The sequence below is a fragment of the Nyctereutes procyonoides genome, unplaced genomic scaffold, assembly GCF_905146905.1.
Source record: "Nyctereutes procyonoides isolate TBG_1078 unplaced genomic scaffold, NYPRO_anot_genome, whole genome shotgun sequence".
Taxonomy (NCBI): Eukaryota; Metazoa; Chordata; class Mammalia; order Carnivora; family Canidae; genus Nyctereutes; species Nyctereutes procyonoides.
The window spans coordinates 74,217,301-74,241,112 of NW_026575140.1; the positions used below are offsets into that span (position 1 = coordinate 74,217,301).

Here is a 23,812-nt window from a genome sequence, read left to right on the forward strand (position 1 = left end):
AAGAGAAGGAAACATCCTCAACCTCTTAAAGAACATGTAAGAAAAACGTATGGCCAATATCATACCTAATGATGAAAGACCACGTTTCCCCTAAGATCACAAATACGGCAAGAATGTCCTCCCTTCCCTTCGATTCAACATTGTACTGGAGGTTCTAGCCACTGTGATGAGCAAAGGAACAGAAGTAAAATATATCCAGATTGGAAATGGAAAATTTAAATGATCTTTATTCACAAGCAACCTGATCACCTATGTAGAAATTCTGACAGACTTTATATAAAAAAAAAGTACCAGAATTAATATGTGAATTAATATGTGAAGTTTTCAGGGTACAAGATCAATATACAAAAAAACAACTGTTTTTCTAGATACTATCAATGAACAACAATTGGAAATTGAAAGTTTAAAAACACCATATAAAAGAGCATCAAAAAATATAAAATACTTAAGGGATAAACCTGACAAAAGATGTATTCATGGATTGGAAGAGTCAATATCATTAAGATGTCAATTCTTTGCAAGTTGACCTTTAAATTCTACACGATCCTGATCAAAATCCCAGCAGGCATTTTGTAGTAATTGAGAAGCTAATTCACATGGGACTACAAAAAATCTAGATGGGCATTTGGGTGGCTCAGTTGGTCAAGCGTCTGCCTTCAGTTCAGGTCATTATCCTGGGGTCCTGGGATCAAGTCCTACATCAGGCTTCCTGCTCCCTGGGGAGTCTACTTATCCCTCTCTCCTTGCTCTTCTCCCTTCTTGTGCTTTCTCTGGTTCTCTCTCTCTCAAATAAGTAAATAAAAATTTTAAAAATAATAATAATAAAAGAAATAAGTAAAATAAAACAAAGAACTTAGAATAGCCTGACTACTTTCTTTAAAAGTTGCATCTTAGCCATTCCACTCCTGAGTATCCAACAGAAATAACAGTATATGTCCACACAACAGCTTATATGTGAATGTTCATGGCAGCTTTATTTGTAATAGCCAAAACCAGGAAATAACCCAAAAAACTATTAACAGGTGGATGGATAAACAGCCTGTGGTATGTCTATACAATGGAATACTATTTACTGGAAAATAAAAAGGAATAAAATATTGATAGATGCACCAAGATTTTGATGAAACTCAAAATAATTATGCTCAAGTGTAAGAAGCCAGCCCAAAAAGGGGTACATATTATATTATTACACTTATGTAAACATCTAGAAAAACAAAAAACTAACCTATAATGACAGAAAGCAGCTCAGTGGTTGCCTGGAGGGTAGGGGAATAGGGAGAGGATGGAGGGAGGGATAGGATGCAAAGGAACACAAGGAAACTGTCCAAGGTGTTGGATATGTTCATTACCTTAATTGTGGTGATGTTTCACAAGGGTATACATATGACAAAATATCACACTTTACACTTTAAGTATACGTAGTTTATTCACATCAGTTTACCTGAATAAAGCTGTTTATTTTTAATATATGTGCTGCTGAGGTGAACACAAAGCTATTTATTTTTCAAAAGATGTATTTATTGGGGGACTTGGGTGGCGCAGTTGGTTAAGTGTCTCCTTCCAGCTCAGATCATGATCTCCAGTTCTGGGGATCGAGCCCCATGTCAGGCTCCCAGCTTAGCAGGGAGTCTGCTTCTCCCTCTTCCTCTCCCTCTTCCTCTCCCCCTACTCATAGTCTCTCTCTCTCTCTCTCTCTCTCTCTCTCTCGAATAGTCTTTTTAAAAATAAAATATTTATTTGTTTGTTTGTTTATTTGAGAGAAAAGTGTGAGTAGGGGGGAAGGGCAGAGGGAGAGGGAGAAAAGGAATCTCAAGCTGACTCCCCACTGAGTGTGGAGCCCAACTCAGGGCTCAATCTCATGACTCTGAGATCATGACCTTAGCCAAAATCGAGAGTCACATGCTCAACCATTTGAACCACTCAGGGGCCCCAGTAAAGCTGTTTGTTAAAACCACAAAAAAAAAAAAAGAGAACCAAAGGGACACAAGTTTCCAGAAGGGCTCAGGTGGAGGGCAGTTTTCTCAACCTTGGCTTCGCAATAAAATCACTTTAAGCTGTTCTGAAAGCCCTGGTGCCTTAGTCCCAAGATAATCAGAATCTCTGAAGATTCCAAAGTATATGCCATGTTGAGAACTGGTGAGAGGTATAAGGAGATAGAAGAGCATACAAGGAATACAAGGTGAAGGGAAGAGTGCAAGGTGTGGGAAGGATACAAGCACTGGTGTAGTAGAAGCCAAGGGAAAGTTGTCCAAGGTGGAGTGATCCAATGTGAAAGTAGGAGGCAGGCCTCAGAGAACAACAGAAGTAGGAATGTAAAAGGTAGGAATGAGCCATAACCATGAATGAAGCATGTGTAAATTGGAAGTTCATTCTGTTTCTAACAAAATTAGCATCTGTGGGCAGGAATATAGTGGGCAGAATAATACAAATCTCTGGTTGTGCGGTGTTAATTCTTTCTCTTTTAGGGAACCCTGGTCCTGAAGTTCTTTCAATTACCATAACTCAGAGAACAAAAAGATGGGTTGCCCCTATGGAAGATGGGAATGAGCATAAAGGACCCAAAAGAATCAGTGGCCTCAGTTCTTCCTCTAAACCAGAGACTCTCTGAATTGGGGCTGCTTCAGAATCACCTGGAGGCTACATGCCTAGAGTGGAGCCCAAGTGTCTATATTTTTAAGAAATCCTTCAGGGTCCCAAGGTTTCAGAACCACCATAAACCCAGTAGCTGAAGATGACATCTATTGAAAATATCCCAAGGCCCTGTTCACTCTCAAGTTCCAGGTTTCCAAGTGGCTGAAGAGTTTCTGATGTTAGGGGCGCCTGGGTGGCTCAGTGGTTAAGCATCTGCCTTCAGCTCAGGGCGTGATCCCAGGGTCCTGGGATCAAGTCTTGCATCGGGCTCCCCGCAAGGAACCTGCTTATTCCTCTGCCTATGTCTCTGCTTCTCTCTGTGTGTCTCACACGAATAAATAAATAAAATCTTTTTTAAAAAAAGTTTCTGATATTAGTTTATTATGCAGAAGGCAGAGGCAGGACAGGGACAGATTCTGAGAAAAAGAAGATGAATGGTACCTTCTATACTGCAGTAAAGGGTACTGAATGGACCTACATTAAAACCTCCTCATATCTAGTGGCTACCTCTCCATGGGGTCATAAAGCCAAGGCCAGCCCTTTAGCAGAAGTGGGACTTTGTCACACATACTCTCCAAGTCTTGATGAGAAGTGATCTCTTGGGCTCTTGATGTTTCCACCTCCTCTGCTCATGATGTCACGGAAACCTCTGTGTGGCTAGGTATCTAAACATAGCAGCCTGCCCTTGGCTGTGGTGAGGAAGTCAAAGCCCTCAAGGGGTTGTAATAGGGGGCTGGGGGCAACAAGTAGCAACAAGTGTGGTGGAAGAGATCCTGCACCTAGGAAGCCCCCTGGGTCAGGAACACCAGGTCCCTGCACCAGGGAGCTCACTGGTCCAGAATGGAGTAGGAGACTGCCCATCACACTGTCCATCTGGGGCAAAGGACTGGAACCAATGAAGGAAGGACACAGGTGGGCAGGGAAGGCAAGGGCTCAGCCAAGTCAGGACAACTCCCATGCCTTGCCCAAGAGTCTTGAAAAATCCAGGCACCTGCCAAGTGAAATAAGACTTCTTTATTGAATGAGCAAGGAAAGAAAGTACAGTCGATAGCTGATACTGCTATAAGCCACCAGTCTCAGGTTCACTTCTTCCGAGGCCAGTTTTCACCAAGATGACTATACTGAGCATCATTCCGATCTCGAAGGGGCTAGGAGGTAAGAAGAGGAACAGTGAAGCAGGATCAGGATTCTCCTAGTGAAGACCCCAGTCGGCCCCAGAGATGAGAGCTCATACCAAATTTCCCAGTGCCCCCCACTCCCCGGGATGAATTCCTCACCAGGACTCTTCATCCATACACATAACATCTAGCATCAGCCTCTTCATCCCCTCCCATTCTCCTCCCATTCATGTCTCTTTCCCCTCAGGGCTCACCTGATAGAGCTGGTCATTTTCCAACAGAATTTGAGTGTCAGCAGCTAGAAGAAACAGGGAGAAAGAGTCATCAAGGGCCTAGGAGGATGGGACAGTGAGACTCCATGAGTACTGCAGGAGGACTACAGCTGGTCATACCCTCAGAAGTCTGCATGAGCAATATAGGCACAAGTCTTCCAACAACCAGTTTTAGGAGTTCTTAGGAGACTGCAAGAGTGACTCAGATGAGACACAACCCATTGCCAGCTCCATTCTTAGCAGGTGCACGCTCACACCCACAACACCCATGTACATACACACATGCACACTCTGTCCTTTCCACTTACACTTAGAGGACCTTCCAGTCTCATGTCCAGCAAAGCAATAGACTCCCAAAGCAAGGAGCAGAGTGGCGATTATGTCAGTGATGACGATGCCAGCCAGGGTAGCTGAGTCCAGTTCCACACAGTTCTGACACACTGTGGGGGAATGAGGGTAAGAGGAGATCTAGAGAGCCTTCAAGACCAGGGAACCATCTCTGCCCCCTAGGGCAGCCCCAGAACCTCACACTAAGACTCAAATTTTAGTAAGACCCCTGGATAAAGGCCTGCTGATGCCTTTGCTACATCCACCTCTGCCCTTAATCCCAAGGAATCCCTGAGAAGAGCCAAGAAGTACTTTCAGCTTTGTAGGAATGTAAACAAGGCAGTAAGGCCAAACAACTCTCTTTTTTATATATAATAAATTTATTTTTTATTGGTGTTCAATTTGCCAACTTACAGAATAACACCCAGTGCTCATCCTGTCAAGTGCCCCCCTCAGTGCCCATCACCCATTCACCCCCCCCCCCCGAAACAACTCTCTTAACCAAGATTCTACTGCTTGAGTCACAAGGCCCCTACTGTTTTTTTCTGCAAGTTAAGTTCCAAAGTCTGGCTCACACCATTACAAGAGTAACTTCACTTTGTTTAGAGAACAGGTTGGTCCACCATTGTGCCCTCTGGCTCTAAGGTTCTCATATCCAGAGGTCCCATCCATTTCAGTTCAAAGAATCCAAAAGGCACATACTTCGATAATATACTTGCATATAAGGTGTTTTGTCAGATTGTTCTTCTGTCGCATTGCACCGATATATTCCTCGTGGGTCCAGGATGCGTTTCCCCAAGTCCAGAGTTCTACTGCGTGGGAGTTGTATTCCCATAGTTCCCTCTATCCTTAGGACACTGGTATTGCAACTCAGGAACACTCTGTCCTCAAGTTCCTCCACAGATACCTTGAAGGAGCTCACTAAGGAGAAAACAAACAAACCAACAAACAACAAAAACAAAAAACAATGATTGCAGCCAGCTGTTTGGTCTGTAGCAGATGCCTGATTCTGCTGAAGTTTATATTTTAAAAGGACCGCTTTCTAAGTCTAGGACAATTTATGGTTTCCAGTGAGAGAGAAAGAAGTCCCAAGAAAAAGGCTTTGGGGGGCTCCCCATGAACTACAAGAACCAGGAAGGATGCAAGAATTCAGTCCAAGCAGAGCACAAACCCTGACAGACATGGAGCAAAAGAGGAAACCATGGAAGCTGGTTGATCCAAGAACCTTCCTGGAAATGCATTCAGACCACTGATTAGAAGTAGAAGGAAAGCATAGACTATTGAAGCACCAAAGAGACATGGAAAGACAGAAGAATGTTCCTCAGCTGGAAATGTCCACATTTGTTCTCCAGCAAAACTTTTTTTTTCTAAGATTTTATTTATCTATTTAAGATAGAGAGAATGCACGAGCAGAGGAGGAGAGGCAGAGGGAGAAGAAAAGCAGACTCCCCACTGAGCAAGGAGCCCCCCCACACGGGGCTCCATCCCAGGACTCTGAGATCATGACCTGAGCCAAAGGAAGACATTTAACTGACTAGACACCCAGGCGCCCACCAACAAAACTTTTAACTCTGCTTCCCAGCCATCTACAACCCTTCCACTTTAATTTCTCATCCTCTTCTCTCCCTTTTTGCCCCTGCCCCAACAGCTACCAAGAAAATGGGACTCTCACTACTAAAGTCTTTCCTGGGACCAGTGATGGTTAGGATAGGAGAGAAGCTGGTATGAATTACCAGTCCAGTGATCCAGGAGGCCCAGGGCAAAATCCATGTAATGATTTTTAGTTATTCTACCCTTGCTTAGGGGGAAGGGGACAGAAAAAAAATTATCAAATTCATTCTTGGGGCTCCACACAAGTGAAGTTTTGTTGGGAATTTAAGGACTGGAGGTATGCACAGTGCCTTTCTAGATCCACTGAATTACTTTGAGAGTATGTCCAGAGTCCACAGAGGCACAAGGATCTGTATCTCCAATCCCAGTGAAAAGTGCAATCCAGATTTTTCCTGACTCCATATTCAGTTACCAATTCGAATACAAGAGCATCCTCTGGAAAATCCCCAAAAGAGCTGTTTCTCATGCCTCTCCAGCAGACCAAGATTATATGGGCATATATCAGAGAGATACATGTACATCAGATGCTTCACATCCTACAGTCATGCCTTCCATGCGGATTTGCTTCCAATGGAAATCCTAGATATCCCAAAGCATTTGTCCCAGTTTTCCTGAGACTGAGGGGGTTTCTGGGATAAGACACTATCACTTTTAAAACCAAGCAAACCAGGGCACCTGGGGTGTTCAGTGGCTGAGCATCTGCCTTTGGCTCAGGGCATGATCCCGGGGTCCTCGGATCAAGTCCCACATCGGGTTCCCCATGGGGAACCTTCTCCCTCTGTCTATGTCTCTGCCTCTCTCTGTCTTTCATGAATAGATGGATAAAGTCTTAAAAAAAAAAAAAAAGGCAAACCAAGATGTGTTGATCATCCTACCACCTCAGACATTCCCTCCTTCCTTCTCAATTTAAAGTTAACTTTCTCCTAAAGCATGCCCCTGAATACTGGGACATGGCTACAGGTGGCGACAAATGATGGCCAAATGACTAAGAGTCCTAGATCCCAGAGACTTTTTGCTCTAGAAGGAATAGCACTCCCTTACCAGCCCTAGGCTCAGGCCCCTGCAAACTGCACATTTCCTGCAGATCTCTGGCCCAAGGCCTTTAGAGAGACATTGAAAGCCAACATGCACGCCTAGCCAGAGTCAGTCAGAGCCAAGAACCTGTTTCCCAAATCCAAACCGTGTGCTACATCCCAACCCTGCCCTCCTTGACAACTCTGCCAGGTGAAGGGAAGCTAGCATTGAGAAGGATTTTCAAGTGGAGCTCACTCCAGGTGCTAATGTCCCTCTCGGGTTTCTTCTCTGAGATGCCCCCACCACCTAGAGAAGCCTTACCTCGGGAGAGGAGGACAGCCAGGATCAGGCCAGCCAGAAACCTGCAGTGTTCCATTTTCCGGGAGAATTCCTTCAGTAGGTAGACCCAAGTCACAGAACCACCAACCAGGGTAAGAGTGCCCTCCCCCAACTGACTCATGGGTACCCGGAAAAAGTAAAGGGGTGGAGGAAGAACTAAAAGACGGCTGTGTCTCTGCTATCTGCCGTTGATCATGGGAGATTGTCAGAGTAGGGGTAGACTGGGGGTGGGGTAGGAAGGAAACAGGTGCAAATTGTTCTTTCTCCAAGCAGGGAACTTGGGGGGTGAGGTGGAAGGGAGAGCAGAGTGTGGAAAAGTTTGCCTAGACCTCTAGGAAGTAAAAGAAGATTTAGGATGTTCTTTCCTGAGTCACTGATGAAAAACAGTAATTTCAGAGTTGCTGTCAACAATGTAACTACATTTACTCACTACCTGAAAACTGCCAGCTCTCAAAACTCTGGAAAGAAACTGTGAGCCCCATCCCATAATCCATACCAACAAGGTTCCTCCCATTTCTGGTCTTTCTTGGGACCCTGCCCTAGTTCCTCCTTAGGCAGCCTGGAATACCAGACTGACTAGCTTCTTACCAGTGGGAGGGTGGGCTTTGGAGCCCCCCAGCCCAGACAGATATTTGAATACCAACTCCTATACTGCCTACCCACCTGGCCTGAGCCAGTCAGAATTTTTCAGAGGCTAATTCCTTCAGTATCCCAATAAGGATTCAGACAAAAAGTTTGCATGGTACGTAACACATCATATTTACTCAGTAAGAGATAATTATTAATAACAACATGATTGGGGCACCTGGGTGGCTCAGTGGTTGAGCATCTGCCTTTAGCTCAAGGCATGATCCCGAGGTCCTGGGATTGAGTCCCGCATCAGGTTCCCTGCAGGGAGCCTGCTTCTCCCTCTGCCTATGTCTCTGCCTCTGTGTGTGTGTCTCTCATGAATAAATAAATAAAGTCTTTAAAAAAAAGCCAATATGATTGACTCACAGGCATAATTGAGTCTCCCCAGTAGACAATTGGACTATACCTCCTGTGGCCTAGGAGGATCCAAACTCTCTACGGGGCCAGAGTTGAACTGTAATTTACCTGAGGGCAGAGATAGCATATGTCTTGCTCCCTTCTGTATCTCTAACACCTAGCTTGTGCCTGGCACATAACAAGAGGTCTGTAGATTTTTGTTGACTCACTGACTTATAGCTGAGGGAGAAAGGAGCCTAAGATTCTGGAAACTCGCTCAGGCTCTGACCCTTGGAAATGTATGGCCTGTCTCATTGCAATTGTCCTATCTATTCTTGTCCAGGAAGGTACTTTCTTGATGATCTTGTCTCAAAAGACTGGTGAAAAATTCCTGAACAAGGGCCTAGACTGTGATGGTTTTCTGTTCAGAGCTCCAGCCCTGAGCATATGAGTGTTCTCATTTAAATTCATTAGTACTAGCAAGAAGCAATAACTGGCTGAAATCCTAGCAACAAGTGGTGGCAGAGATGTTTACCCATCTCTTGAAGAAAGAAGCCCAGGCCATCTCCTACCCACAACCCAAGGGGTGTCTCTGTGCAAGTCATCTCTGAGATGGGGATCTAGCACTCTCTCCTTTTCTTTCCCAACACTTCCCATTCTCTACTCCTTAACAGAAAGTGAGATACATTTGCACCTGCAACCCTGCTGAGGCCCTTCTCTGCCCACATTTGAAGTAGAGGGTGGTGGCTCTGGATTTGTGCCTTCTCTTAGGGGCCCCAGCCTAAATGATGCTGGGCGGAGCCAGACTGCCTGCTCCGCAGGCTGGCTGGCTGCTGGGGGTTGCTTAGTGCTTCTGTGTCAGGGAGAAAGGCAGAGGCTGACATGGAGCTGGGGAAGCATCTGGCTGGCCTCATTTTGGCTGTCACTCTTCTTCAAGGTAAGGAGTTCTGGCAGTCTGAAGAAAGGCTCAAGGAAGAGATCATCACCAGGGGTGAAAGAATATTGGGGCCTCTAACCTCAAACCTACCTCAGCTGTCACGCTAGAATTCTGAGAATGAAGGGCAAAAATGAAGCCTCTTACTGTTCTCTGCTAGAGAGAAGCAGTGTCCCATGGGAGAGATGGAGTCCTTGTCTCTTAAGAAATGAAAACAGGGGCACCTGGGTGACTCAGCTGTTTGGGCATCTGCCTTCAGCTCAGGTCATGGTCCCGGGGTCCTGGGATTGAGCCCCACATCGGGCTCCCTGCTCTGTGGGGAGCCTGCTTCTCCCTCTCCCTCTGTTACTCCCCCTGCTTGTGCTCTCTCTCTTTCTCTCTCTCTCAAATAAATAAAAATCTTTAAAAATTAAAAAAAAAAAGAAATGAAAGCAAAGGACTATACTGGCTAGAGAGAGGACCCGGATACAGCCATCTTAGGTTGATTGTAGCCCAAAAGAGCACAGGCCAGAAACCGGAAAAGAAAAAGTATGTATTCTTTAACTCAGAGCTTGAGTTAAGGGCAGACCTATAAGATATTCACTCACTCATTTGGTCAGTTGGTTAACTGGTTACGAAATACGAGTGAGATCCTTTTACATGATAGGCTGTAAAGATATAAAGGTGAATAAAAGCCTCCTGCCCTAGTGAGCTTATAGTCTAACTGGAGGGATAAGCTTCAGTGTCACCAGATTGAATGCAAGGTGCAATATTGGGTATCTGTATGACTATTCTGTTGGAAATAAATGGTAGGAAGTGGATGAACTGGGTCGATGCCTGGAATCTGGGCTAGAGATGAGTCTCCACACACTGGGGGAAGTTAAAACCACAAAAGCTGTTGTAATCACACAAGTACTATGTGAGATGTGAGGAAGAGGGGCTGAGAATGGAAATGAGAGGATATTTACCTTTAAGGGATAGTTCGAGAAAAACATCTCAAAAAAGAGATAAAAGGATGATCAAAGAGCGGAAATAACTGGATGAGTGCAATAGATAGAGAAACCATAGGAGAAAAAAAAAAAGAAAGAAACCAAATAAGTAGAGAGCTTCCAAAAGGAAAGAATCACCACTAATGAAATATTGTAGAGAGGTCCCGTTGATAGAAAGATATATTTAGAAGTTTAAATCTGTGGGATTTGGCAAAATAAAGGCCATGGATGATTTATAACACTCTCATTGGGGGTAGTATGAGTGGAAACTGGATGGATATGGTTTCACTCATACAGGGAATATAAGAAATAGTGAAAGGGATTATAAGGGAAAGGAGGGGAACTGAGTGGGAAAAATTAGGAATACAAACCATGAGAGACTCCCAACTCTGGGAAATGAACAAGGGGTTGTGGAAGGGGAGGTGGGCAGGGGCTTAGGGTAACTGAGTGACAGGCACTGAGGTGGGCACTTGATGGAATGAGCACTGGGTGTTACACTATATGTTGGCAAATCGAACTTGAATAAAAACAAATGAAAAAATGAAGTAATAAAAAAAGAAACTGAATGGAATTGTGTAGAAGTTGAAGGGTGAGTGATAATGTGCACCAAGTATAGACTATTCTTCAAAGATTTTGGATGAGAAGAGAAAAGAGTTTAAGTGATAAATAAAAAAAGAAATAGGATCTAAGACAAAATACTTTTGAGTGTAAGAGAAATTTGAAAAAAAAAAAGAGAGAAATTTGAGCACATTTTCAGGCTAAAGGAAAACAAAGAGTAGAGCAAGTTCCCTGAGTTGATGTTGAAAGGATGGAGTCAAGACTGGGCTCAAGGATACAGAGGAGAAGGCAACCTTACCTTCTGAGATGAGGAGAAAGGACGTGTAGATGGCTTTGGCCATGGGTAGGTGTGTAGATGGGAAAGAAGCTGGAGATCATTACAGCATCTATGTTCTCAACAAACCAAGTAGCAGACGATACCACTTGCAGAAACTGAGCTGGGTGACTGCTGGTTGGGAGACTTGAAGAGGATAGTGAGAATTTAGAATGATTTCTAAATGGAAATGGAAGAGCCAGCTAACGGCCACACAGGTTGAAGGGCAGGGGTGAAATCCTGTGTGAGGCAGCTAGATATAGCAGAAAGGGTACTGGGCTGAGCAACAGAAACCTGAGCTCTGGGTTCAGTTCAGCCACGAATGAGCTGTGTGAACTTGGATGATGCCTCCTTCCTGTGGGCTCTGTTGTCTTACTAGTCAACCTAGGAAATTTGGCTGCATGATCTCTCAATTCCTAAGAAGGAGTAAGACTCAGAGAAGCAAATTAAAGGATGTTAACAATCAGTTGGACCCTCTCTCCTATAGAATCTGAGTTAGAACGAAGGGCCTCTTCATCCCTCCCATGGTGATCAAGTGTTCAGGGAGGACCACTAGTGAAAAATCTGCCTAACTCTCTGCCCTGCTTTTTTTTTTTATTCATTCATTCATTCATTCATTCATTCATGCCCTCATTCAACAAATATAAAGCTCCTACCATGTTTCAAACACCGTGCTAGGTACTATTAATAATTGGTTCAGTCCTGCAAGAAATTCTAAAACAGTTGTCTCCTTTCAACTGTTTCCATTATACTTTTTTTCCCCATCGTAATTTGATTCATGCTTCATCTGTCCCCATCACACATTCTACCCCTAGACATACTACCTCTCTGTCCTTTTCCAATCTGTCTTTGCTCAGCTATTCTTTCTCCCCAGAATGCCTTTCTCTGTCTGGTAAATTCCTAATCATTTTTTGAGGCCCAACTAAATATCACCTTCTCTGTTAAGTTTTCCCTGTCCCTCACTCTTGGGCAAAATCAATAGCTTCTAGCCCCTTTCATATGCATTCACATAAGTACTAAAACTAATTGATAAGTTCTATTATATTAGTTATATATGTGTTCATTTTTCCTATTTTGTTGTAAACTCTTTGGAAGCAGAAAGTTCTTTGTATCACCACTCGTGTCTTTCATATTGTTTAATCATGTCAGGTACATAATAGTGCTTGGTGTTTTGATTCAATCCAATTGAACTGAATTCCATTGCTAGTTCTCTGCAGTATATCTATCATGCAATTCTACTACTCTGAATTTTGAGACAGATTTGAGAGCTATTGAATAGCTACCTCCTCTAGGATGTCCAGGGTTTCTACAAAAAAAATGGATCACCAAGGCTGAGGATATTATTTTTTTTAAGATTTTATTTATTTATTCATAAACACAGAGAGAGAGAGGCAGAGACACAGGCAGAGGGAGAAGCAGGCTCCATGCGGGGAGCCTGACATGGGACTCGATCCCGGGTCCCCAGGATCACGCCCTGGGCTGAAGGCAGGCACCAAACTGTTGAGCCACCCAGCCTGCCCCAAGGCTGAGGATTTTAGAAGAACTCTAAAAATTCTTTAGTTAGTGTAAACCAACTTCTTGCCAGGATTTTAGCTGCTAAAAAAGCAAAGCATTCCAGACTGTACAGGAAATACCTTTATGTATATTCCAGTATAGTTCTGACTCTGACCATCCAAAGTTAACATCAGACCCCACAGTTTAAGGGCACTGTCCCCAACAAGACTGCCCTCACTTTAAATGCCAGGCACAAGTTTAGGGGTTCCTTTTTTTTCTTTTTTTTTAATTTTTTTTATTTATTTATGATAGGCACACAGTGAGAGAGAGAGAGGCAGAGACACATGCAGAGGGAGAAGCAGGCTCCATGCACCGGAAGCCCGACATGGGATTCGATCCTGGGTCTCCAGGATCGCGCCCTGGGCCAAAGGCAGGCGCTAAACCGCTGCGCCACCCAGGGATCTAGGGGTTCCTTTTTTTAATAATAAATTTATTTTTTTATTGTTCAATTTGCCAACATACAGAATAACACCCAGTGCTCATCCCGTCAAGTGCCCCCCTCAGTGCCCGTCACCCATTCACCCCCACCCCCCGCCCTTCTCCCCTTCCACCACCCCTAGTTCGTTTCCCAGAGTTAGGAGTCTTTATGTTCTGTCTCCCTTTCTGATATTTCCTACCCATTTCTTCTCCCTTCCCTTCTATTCCCTTTCACTATTATTTATATTCCCCAAATGAATGAGACCATATAATGTTTGTCCTTCTCCGATTGACTTACTTCACTCAGCATAATACCCTCCAGTTCCATCCACGTTGAAGCAAATGGTGGGTATTTGTCATTTCTAATGGCTGAGGAATATTCCATTGTATACATAAACCACATCTGCTTTATCCATTCATCTTTTGATGGACACTGAGGCTCCTTCCACAGTTTGGCTATAGTGAACATTGCTACTATAGTATACTAGATAGTATACTAGATTGCTACTATAGTATAGTAGATAGTGGACATTGCTGCTAGAAACATCGGGGTGCAGGTGTCCCGGCGTTTCATTGCATCTGTATCTTTGGGGTAAATCCCCAACAGTGCAATTGCTGGGTCGTAGGGCAGGTCTATTTTTAACTCTTTGAGGAACCTCCACACAGTTTTCCAGAGGGGCTGCACCAGTTCACATTCCCACCAACAGTGTAAGAGGGTTCCCCTTTCTCCGCATCCTCTCCAACATTTGTGGTTTCCTGCCTTGTTAATTTTCCCCATTCTCACTGGTGTGAGGTGGTATCTCATTGTGGTTTTGATTTGTATTTCCCTGATGGCAGGTGATGCAGAGCATCTTCTCATGTGCGTGTTGGCCATGTCTATGTCTTCCTCTGTGAGATTTCTGTTCATGTCTTTTGCCCATTTCATGATTGGATTGTTTGTTTCTTTGGTGTTGAGTTTAATAAGTTCTTTATAGATCTTGGAAACTAGCCCTTTATCTGATACGTCATTTGCAAATATCTTCTCCCATTCTGTAGGTTGTCTTTTAGTTTTGTGGACTGTATCCTTTGCTGTGCAAAAGCTTCTTATTTTGATGAAGTCCCAATAGTTCATTTTTGCTTTTGTATCTTTTGCATTCGTGGATGTATCTTGCAAGAAGTTACTGTGGCCAAATTCAAAAAGGGTGTTGCCTGTGTTCTCCTCTAGGATTTTGATGGAATCTTGTCTCACATTTAGATCTTTCATCCATTTTGAGTTTATCTTTGTGTATGGTGAAAGAGAGTGGTCTAGTTTCATTCTTCTGCATGTGGATGTCCAATTTTCCCAGCACCATTTATTGAAGAGACTGTCTTTCTTCCAGTGGATAGTCTTTCCTCCTTTATCGAATATTAATTGACCGTAAAGTTGAGGGACCACTTCTGGATTCTCTATTCTGTTCCATTGATCTATGTGTTTGTTTTTGTGCCAGTACCACACTGTCTTGATGACCACAGCTTTGTAGTACAACCTGAAATCTGGCATTGTGATGCCCCCAGCTATGGTTTTCTTTTTTAAAATTCCCCTGGCTATCCGGGGTCTTTTCTGATTCCACACAAATCTTAAAATAATTTGTTCTAACTCTCTGAAGAAAGTCCATGGTATTTTGATAGGGATTGCATTAAACGTGTAAATTGCCCTGGGTAACATTGACATTTTCACAATATTAATTCTGCCAATCCATGATCATGAAATATTTTTCCATCTCTTTGTGTCTTCCTCAATTTCTTTCAGAAGTGTTCTATAGTTTTTAGAGAATAGATCCTTTACCTCTTTGGTTAGGTTTATTCCTAGGTATCTTATGCTTTTGGGTGCAATTGTAAATGGGATGGACTCCTTAATTTCTCTTTCTTCAGTCTCATTGTTAGTGTATAGAAATGCCACTGACTTCTGGGCTTTGATTTTGTATCCTGCCACACTGCCAAATTGCTGTATGAGTTCTAGCAATCTTGGAGTGGAGGCTTTTGGGTTTTCTGTGTAGAGTATCATGTCATCGGCGAAGAGGGAGAGTTTGACTTCTTCCTTGCCAATTTGAATGCCTTTAATGTCTTTTTGATGTCTGATTGCTGAGGCTAGGACTTCCAGTACTATGTTGAATAGCAGTGGTGAGAGTGGACATCCCTGTCTTGTTCCTGATCTTAGGGGAAAGGCTCCCAGTGCTTCCCCATTGAGAATTATATTTGCTGCGGGCTTTTTGTAGATGGCTTTTAAGATGTTGAGGAATGTTCCCTCTATCCCTACACTCTGAAGAGTTTTGATCAGGAATGGATGTTGTATTTTGTCAAATGCTTTCTCTGCATCTAATGAGAGGATGATATGGTTCTTGGTTTTTCTCTTGCTGATATGATGAATCACATTGATTGTTTTACAAGTGTTGAACCAGCCTTGTGTCCCAGGAAATAATCCTACTTGGTCATAGTGAATAATTTTCTTAATGTACTGTTGGATCCTATTGGCTAGTATCTTGGTGAGAATTTTTGCATCCATGTTCATCAGGGATATTGGTCTATAGTTCTCCTTTTTGGTCGGGTCTTTGTCTGGTTTTGGAATTAAGGTGATTCTGGCCTCATAGAACGAATTTGGAAGTACTCCATCTCTTTCTATCTTTCCAAACAGCTTTAGTAGAATAGGTATGGTTTCTTCTTTAAACGTTTGATAGAATTCCTCTGGGAAGCCATCTGGCCCTGGACTTTTGTGTCTTGGGAGGTTTTTGATGACTGCTTCAATTTCCTCCCTGGTTATTGGCCTGTTCAGGTTTTCTATTTCTTAAGTTTAGGGGTTCCTATACCACCTACACTTCCAACAAATTGGGTACAAATCTGGAGGGTTCCCACATTTGATAATTTGTTAGAACAACTCATAAAACTCAGGAAAGCACCATATTTACTATTAAAGTTTAATTTTAGAAAATAAAATCAGGATTTTCCAAATGAAGAGACACATAAGTAAGGTCTGAGAGGGCCCTGAACACAGAGCTTCTGTGCTCTCTGCCTGTGGAATCAGAATACATCACCTTCCTAGTACATTGATGCAATCACCAATGAAGAAACTCCACTGAGTTTTTTTTTCTTGACTTTTTTTTTTTAAGAGTAAAAGAGAGCTAGGGATAGGGGGAGAAGAAAAGGGAGAGACTCTCAAGCAGACTCTGTGCAGAGCACGAAGCCCAACACAGGGCTTGATCTCACTACCCCAGAGATCATGATTTGAGCTGAACCCAAGAGTCAGACATTCAACCAACTGAGCCACCCAGCCCCTCCACTGAGTTTTTATTGGGGTTTCATGACATAAGTATAATGTTCGAATCATTGGCCATATGACTGAACTCAATCTCCAGCTCTCTTCCTCTCTCAGGGTTCAAATTCCCAGATTATATGGGTCTTGACCAACTCCATCCTGAGTCATTTCTTTAGCATAAACTCATGCATGGTCCATAAGCCCACCAAGGGACACATGGTTGGCTCTGTCGGTTGAGCATCAGACTCTTGATTTTAGCTCAGATCATGATATCAGGGTTGTAGGATAGATCCCTGAGCAGAGCTCCTCACTCAGCAGGGAGTCTGCTTCTCTCTCTCTCTCCTTCTCCCTCTGCCCCTCCTCCTGCTTATGCACTGTCTCCCACTCCCTCTCCCTAAAATAAATAAATAAATCTAAAAAAGAAAAAGAAGAAATGCACCAAGACTAACAAAGACACTCCTAACACTCATTAAATTCCATGGGTTTAGAAGCTCCCTCCCAGGAATCCATGACAAAGATCAGACAAATTCTTTATTATACAACACCCTGAATTCAATTTGGTGATTTAGGCTGCAACCCCAAAGAAGTAAGTATAGATACTTTCCACTTTCCTAGATTAGGATATCTATCTTGGCCTCAAATGACCAAGGTAATGATACCTCAGGGCATCTGGACAACTCTATGCCCAGCTAATTCTCTTTTCTGTCTTTACAGGTGCTACAGCCCAGAAGGAACAAGGTAGGATGAGTGGCTTCTTTATATCCTCAAACTTTGAGGAAAGTCATGGAAATATGGTTCCTACAATAGTAGTCCTATAGGGACTGAGTGATGGAAGGGATGGAATGATGAGTCCTAAGTAGCAAACCTCTCATTGGCAACCAAGTGAGTGGCCAGTCATGTACTTTCTGGTCAGCTTTCCTTCAGCTAAGCAAATAATTCTCAAGTTCTTGAAGCAGAAACAGGATTCCAGCAGCTAGGCACTATTCAAAGTGGGATCCATGAACCAACACCACTGGCATCAGCTAGGATCAGATTAGAAACGCCCCATTTCAGCTCCTTCCCAGAACTACTAAATAGAATCTGAAATTCTAACTAGATCCTCCATATGATCCTTGTGCCTATTAAAGTTTGAGAAGCACTGCTACAATAGTCTTGTCCTGATATCTTGGGACAGTGAAAATTGCAGAAGAAAGACCTCTAACAGGCAATGGCTTTTCCGTTTCAGGATTTCCCGTGATAAAAGTAGATGGCAATCGAGAAGATGGTTCGGTACTTCTGATTTGTGACTCACGAAACACAGATATCAAATGGTTTGAAGACGGGAAGGAAAGAACTTTACCAAAGAAAGATAAAAAGACGTTGGATCTGGGAAGTAGTATGAAGGACCCTCAAGGGATATATCAGTGTCAAGTAGCAAAGAACATTTCAAAGCCACTCCAAGTATATTACAGAAGTATGTAACCCCCTTTGGTCTGCTAGTTGTACAATTAAGCAGTTCTTTCTGTTCTGGTAGGCTTCCTATCCCTGGTGAGTGTGGGAATAGACACTAAACAGTTCTCATTCTCTTTTTTTTTTTTTAAAGATTTTATTTATTTATTCTGAGAGACTCAGAGAGAGAGAGGCAGAGACACAGGCAGAGGGAGAAGCAGGCTCCATGCAGGAAGCCTGATGCGGGACTCAATCCCAGGACTCCAGGATCACACCCTGGGCTGAAGGCAGGCACTAAATCACTGAGCCACCCAGGGATTCCCCAGTTCTCATTTTCTTAATCACAGCTTACCTCTTTTTGAATATAACAAGACAGTTCCCCCGTCTTCTTGGAAAAGCATAACCTGTCCTGTAAAGCCTGGTTTAATTTTGGATAGGCTCTCATGGATCAGAGCAGTCAGCTATTTATATAAGCTAAGTTGGGGTAGCTCGGGGAGATGGAGGAGATGACAAGGTGAGCAGCAATGATATGTAGAAGGCGGCTGACCACAGAGAAGGGGATCTGATCTTCCTCCTATTTCATATGGTCAATGGTCAGACTACATGTTCCCCAGGACAGCTGGGAGATGCAGGGATATCAAGAAGTATTGCATTCTTAGTCCAAGGATCTTCCCCTACCATACCTTGCACAGAGAGAGGAGTCTGCTATCCTAAATAGAAGCATCAGCACTTGTAGGAAAAAGAAAAAGATTCAGAAGAACCACTTTCACACCCTGAAGGAGACTTGTCCCTCTCTTTCCCCATAGTGTGTCAGAACTGCATTGAGCTGAATGCAGGCACTATAACCGGCTTTGTCTTCGCTGAAATCATCAGCATTTTCTTCCTTGCTGTTGGGGTTTACTTCATTGCTGGACAGGATGGAGTTCGCCAGTCAAGAGGTAAAAGAATGTTCTTCAATAAGAGATGGGACTACCTGGGATCCCCAGTTTCTTTCCTACCAAAATTGACCTAATAGAAGAGATGAGGTTGCTCATCTCTTCTATTGCTAATGAGCAATACGACAGTGATATTTTGACAGCATATTTCACGATCCACTTCCCTCTGATTTTCCTGATTCCTCTGATTTTTTTAAAAGATTTTATTTATTTATTCATAGATACACAGAGAGAGAGAGGCAGAGACACAGACAGAAGGAGAAGCAGGCTCCATGCAGGGAGCCCGGTGTGGGACTCGATCCCGGGTCTCCAGGATCACACCCCAGGCTGCAGGCAGCGCCAAACCGCTGCGCCACCGGGTCTGCCCTCCTCTGATTTAAAAAAAAAAAAAAACTCTTTGTTGAACTAAAAACTACATAGAGAAATGTGCATGGATGACAAGCATACGGCTAAACAAGCAAACATACCCATGAATCCAACACCCAGCTTAAGAAAGACAGTATTACCAATACCCTAGAAGTTCCCCCTTGTGGTCAGTTCCAGCCTCTCCACTTATCCCCCAAAGTGAGTACTAGCCTGACTTCTAACAACATTAATTTTTCCTGTTTTCATTCCTTATGTCAATGGACTCATACAGAAGCACTCGTGTGTGTGCTTCTTTTAGTCAAAAACATGCTTGTGAGATCTTTCCACATTGTTGTATGTAAATGTATTTCACTAATTCTTATTGCTATGCAGTGCTCCATTGTGTGACTATAACCCAATTTATTAGCCATTCTACCTCACATATTCCATTTTTTGTGCAGCCTCAGACAAGCAGACTCTGTTGTCCAATGACCAGCTTTACCAGGTAAGGCATGGGGGAATGAAAGAGACATTACTACAATTAATAGTAAAATTTGGGGATGGGGGACATGTCATTTGGAGGCTACTGTACAGGTAAGGAACTACTTAGGGCATACCAGATGATTACATAGTCACACTTTGGGCAGAATGGATGAAATGAAGAGAAGGATTGAGAGAGACTGAGGTCAGGATCCAGTGAGAAAAAGTGGAAGAACACACTGAGAGGGACACACAAAGAAACTGTATACAGAGCCTCCATCCCCCTTGTCCTCTTTCCACCCCGAGGACAGTGAAACACCCACTCCAAAGCCTTGCACGTGGAAAGCATTCAATAACTATGCATCAAGTTAATTCATAGAGAACAAGGGAAAATGAGTTTATGACTGTGCTGTCCTGATTAGCCCCTCAGGGATCGAGAAAATGACCAATATGGCCACCTTCAAGGAAAGCGACTGAGGAAAAATTGAACTCAGGACTCAAAGTAGGTGTGCCCTTCTATACCAATTCTAAGAAATTACCTTTCCTGGGGTTGCCTGGGTGGCTCAGTTGGTTAAATGTCTAATTCTTGACTTCAGCTCAGGTCATGATCTCAGGGTCATGATCTCAGGGTCATGAGATTGAGCCCTGCTCTGGGCTCTGTGCTCAGCTTGGAACATGCTTAAGATTCTCTCCCTCTCCCTCTGCCCACCCCCCACCCTGCACACCTCTGCTTTCTCTCTCTCTTTCTTAAAAATCAGCCTTTCTTTTACTTGCCCTCCCAACTGCTGCCAAGTCTATCTCCATATTCCAAGCCACCATAAGCTTAGGGGAGGGTGGGTAACTTATGGTTCTTTGGGGTGAGGGGACTGTCCTGTGCATTGTACAGTTTTTAGCAGCATCCCTGTCCTCTATCCACCAGATGCTAGTAATACCCTCAGCTGTAACAATCAAAAATATTTCCAGATATTTCAAATGTCTCCTCCGGGGCAAGATCACCATTGGTTCAGAAACACTGACCTATATTAACCTTTCAATCAAACAATTAGTCAGAAGTTCTGATTCAATCAACCAGGAAAAGTTTCTATCAGGAAAACCGGATCAGAGCATTATTTGGTTTTCTGAACCAATCCAATTTTTCTTTTTTTCTCCCTTCTGGATAGTTCTCAGAAACATGGCAGTACGTTTTGGAGCACTCCTAGCAGAGAGATTCTCAGCCCTAAATGTAGAATCAAGTTTTCCAAAGGTGACAAATGGAGAAGAAAGCCCATCAGAGCAAATTTGGATTTTTCTCGAAATAAAATAAACAAAAAGTAAAAATATGTATGGTGTTGCAGGAGCGCCACCTATTGGAAGGTAATTTTCTGTAAAAAAAATTGAAAAGGTCGATAACCCCTCTATTTGAATATTATTTTTTAAAGTTCTAATTTTTATTTACTTTTTGTATAGGTCATAATTTACATGGTTTAAATATGCAATAAAAGGTCTCCCTTCACCTCCATCCCCAGCCATTCAGTTGCCGTCTCCAGAGACAAACAATATACTAGTTTCTTTATAAGATATATAAGGTATTATAAATCAGAGGTATTCTAGGCATACATAAGCAAACTCTTAGGTACACATTATTCTTCCTTTCCCTATTTTTCACACAAATAGTATCATAACATACATCTTGCACTTTTCACCTAATAAAATATTAAGATTATTTCATACCAGTAAGTAAAAGGAGCACCTTTCTTTTTTTTTAACCCAGCCACATTGTGGACTTGCTATGATTTATTTAATCAGTCCTCTATTGATGGACAAAATATTGCTGCCAATATTTTGCTCCTACAATGCTGCAATGACATTATATAAACGTCATTTTAAAAATAATTGTATTGAGGTATAATTTACATGCTATAAAATTCACCATTTTAAGCAATTTCCACTATTCTTAGTAAGTCTTACAAAATGTACCCAGTTGTACAATCACCATAACCCAGTATTAGACATTGCCATTACCCTCTTAAGAGTACATTCCCTGTTCCTACCCTCAGTCCCAGACAACCACTAATCTCTTTTCTGTCTTATCAGGTTTGCCTTTTTTGCCTGTTTCATATAAATGGAATTATACAATATGCTGTAGTTATGCAATGTGCTGGACATTCTTCTTATGCTAATCTTTATGTGGATCCATGTCTTCATTTCTCTGGGATTGACACCTGGGAGTGAAGAATTGTTGGGTTGTATGGTAAATTTATGTTTGACTTTTTAAGAAACTCCCTGTAACATTTTATATTCCCGGTAGTAATGGTTGAGAGTTTCTGTTTCTCCACATTCTCACCAATATTTGTTACTATATTTTTTTTAGTACAGCCATTCTCCGAGGCATAAAATGGCATCTTATGCTACCTTTATCTAAAAAGAATTTTTAAAGATAATTATTGTACTTTAATTTGTATTTCCCTAATAACTAATGTTGTTGAACACCTTTTCATGTGCTTATAAGCCATTATTATATCTTTAGTGAAATGTCTATTTAAATCTTTTTTTTAATTTGGGTTGTCTTACTGTTGAATTGAAAAAGTTATTCTATATTTTGAATACAAGTCCTTTATTATGTATATGATTTACAAATGCATTACCAGTCTGTGGCTTTTCTTTTCATTCTTTTCATGGTGACTTTTGAAGCACAAAAATTTTTAATTTCTATGAAGTCCATTTTATCCATTTTTTTCTTTTATGGATTGTGCTTTTGGTATCATGTCTAAGAAATCTTTGGCAAACCCAGGGTCATGACGATTTCTCCAATGTCTCCTTTTTATAGTTTTTAAACTTCCATAGTTTTAGTTCTGACAAACGTCATTTAGAATATACTTAGGACTATTTAAAACAAATATAAATAAATGATACTTGGGAGCCATAATGTATTTGCACTTGTAATTTTATTAAATATTGCCAAATTGCACTTCATGGAGGTTGGACTAGTGTTTACTCCCAATAACAATAATTGAGAGTGCCTTTTACTCCATACTTTTTGAACTTTGCCGATTTCATAAGTTAAAAATGACATCTCAGTATAGTTTTAATTTACATTTTCCTTATCAAAAATGGAAGTGAGGACATCTGAGTGGCTCAGTAGTTGAGCATCTGCCTTTGGCTCAAGGTGTGATCCCAGGGCCCAGGGATCGAGTCCCGCATCAGGCTTCCTGAGAGGAGCCTGCTTTTCCCTCTGCCTATGTCTCTGCCTCTCTCTGTGTGTCTCTCATGAATAAATAAAATATTTTTTAAAATAAAAATAATAATGGAAGTGAATCATGTATTTCTCCTTCTCAGGATATATAGGCTCATATCCCTTTATCTTATTGACTTGCAACAGCACTTTGCGTATGTGGGAAACTAGATTTTTTGTTTGTGATATTAGTTGCAGATATTTTTCCAATTTTGGTATTTGTTCTTTGACTTCATGATGGTTGGTTTTCTGTCCACATTTTAATTATCTGAGTATAGCAGAATCTGTATCTGCATGCAGTAGAATTCATTGATCTTTTATGGCTTGTAGGTTGTTTCCTATTTAGAAAGGTCTTCTCCATTTTAAGATTATTCTTTTTAAAAAGTTTTCCTATGAATTCCTCTGACACTTTAATGGTTTCGTTTTATACATTTAAATGAATTATTCATCTTGAATTAATTCTAATGTAAAGGTCTAACACATTGACTAACTTTAACACCACATAGCTACCCAGTTATTCTAGAACAATTTTTTGAATGATCCATCTTGTGCCCATTGATTTTAAATGGAGTTGCCACTCCACTCTCACCAGACTGTAAGCTCCAGGAAAGAAAAGACTTACATATTTTTACTAATGTATTTTCAGAAACTAGTATCATGCTGGAACAAGATATACATTTAAAAATTGCACAGCACTCTGTGTGTGTATGTGTTTGTGGAGAAATATACATAACATGCAATTTGTCATTTTAAACATTTTAAGTGTACTATTCAGTGGCATTAAGTACATAGACAATATTATGCAACCATCACCACTATCCATTTCAAAAACTTTTTTCATCATCTTGACCTCTGTACCCATTAAACAATAATTCCCCATTCTTCCCTTCCCCCAGCCCCTGGTAACCTCTATTCTACTTTTCTATCCCTATTAATTTGCTTATTCTAGGTACCACATATAAGTGGAATCATACAATATTTGTTCTTTTGTGTCCTGCTTTTTTTTACGTAACATAATGTTTTCAAGGTTTATCCATGTTGTAGTATGTATTAGAATTTCAGCCTTTTTAAGGCTAAATAATAGTCAAGTGTATGTATATACTACATTTTATGTATTTATTCA

General features: G+C 41.9%; 2 protein-coding genes across 2 annotated transcripts; one reads left to right on the plus strand and one right to left on the minus strand.

The window, feature by feature from the left end:
• Positions 1-3,625: 3,625 nt before the first annotated feature.
• Positions 3,626-7,404, minus strand: LOC129497002 (T-cell surface glycoprotein CD3 delta chain). The gene is made up of 5 exons (XM_055305394.1): positions 7,295-7,404; positions 5,051-5,269; positions 4,330-4,461; positions 4,004-4,047; positions 3,626-3,779 (listed from the first exon to the last, which is right to left on the minus strand). Exons 1-5 carry the CDS (start codon positions 7,347-7,349, stop codon positions 3,714-3,716), a joined length of 516 nt encoding a protein of 171 aa, XP_055161369.1. The 5' UTR covers positions 7,350-7,404; the 3' UTR covers positions 3,626-3,713.
• A 1,744-nt stretch (positions 7,405-9,148) lies between these two features.
• LOC129497001 (T-cell surface glycoprotein CD3 gamma chain) lies at positions 9,149-21,943 on the plus strand. Its single transcript, XM_055305393.1, has 7 exons — positions 9,149-9,215; positions 17,005-17,028; positions 17,516-17,743; positions 18,525-18,656; positions 19,460-19,503; positions 19,901-19,980; positions 20,639-21,943. The coding sequence occupies exons 1-6, from the start codon at positions 9,161-9,163 to the stop codon at positions 19,964-19,966; spliced, it is 549 nt and encodes a 182-aa protein (XP_055161368.1). The 5' UTR covers positions 9,149-9,160; the 3' UTR covers positions 19,967-19,980; positions 20,639-21,943.
• The last annotated feature ends 1,869 nt before the right edge of the window (positions 21,944-23,812 follow it).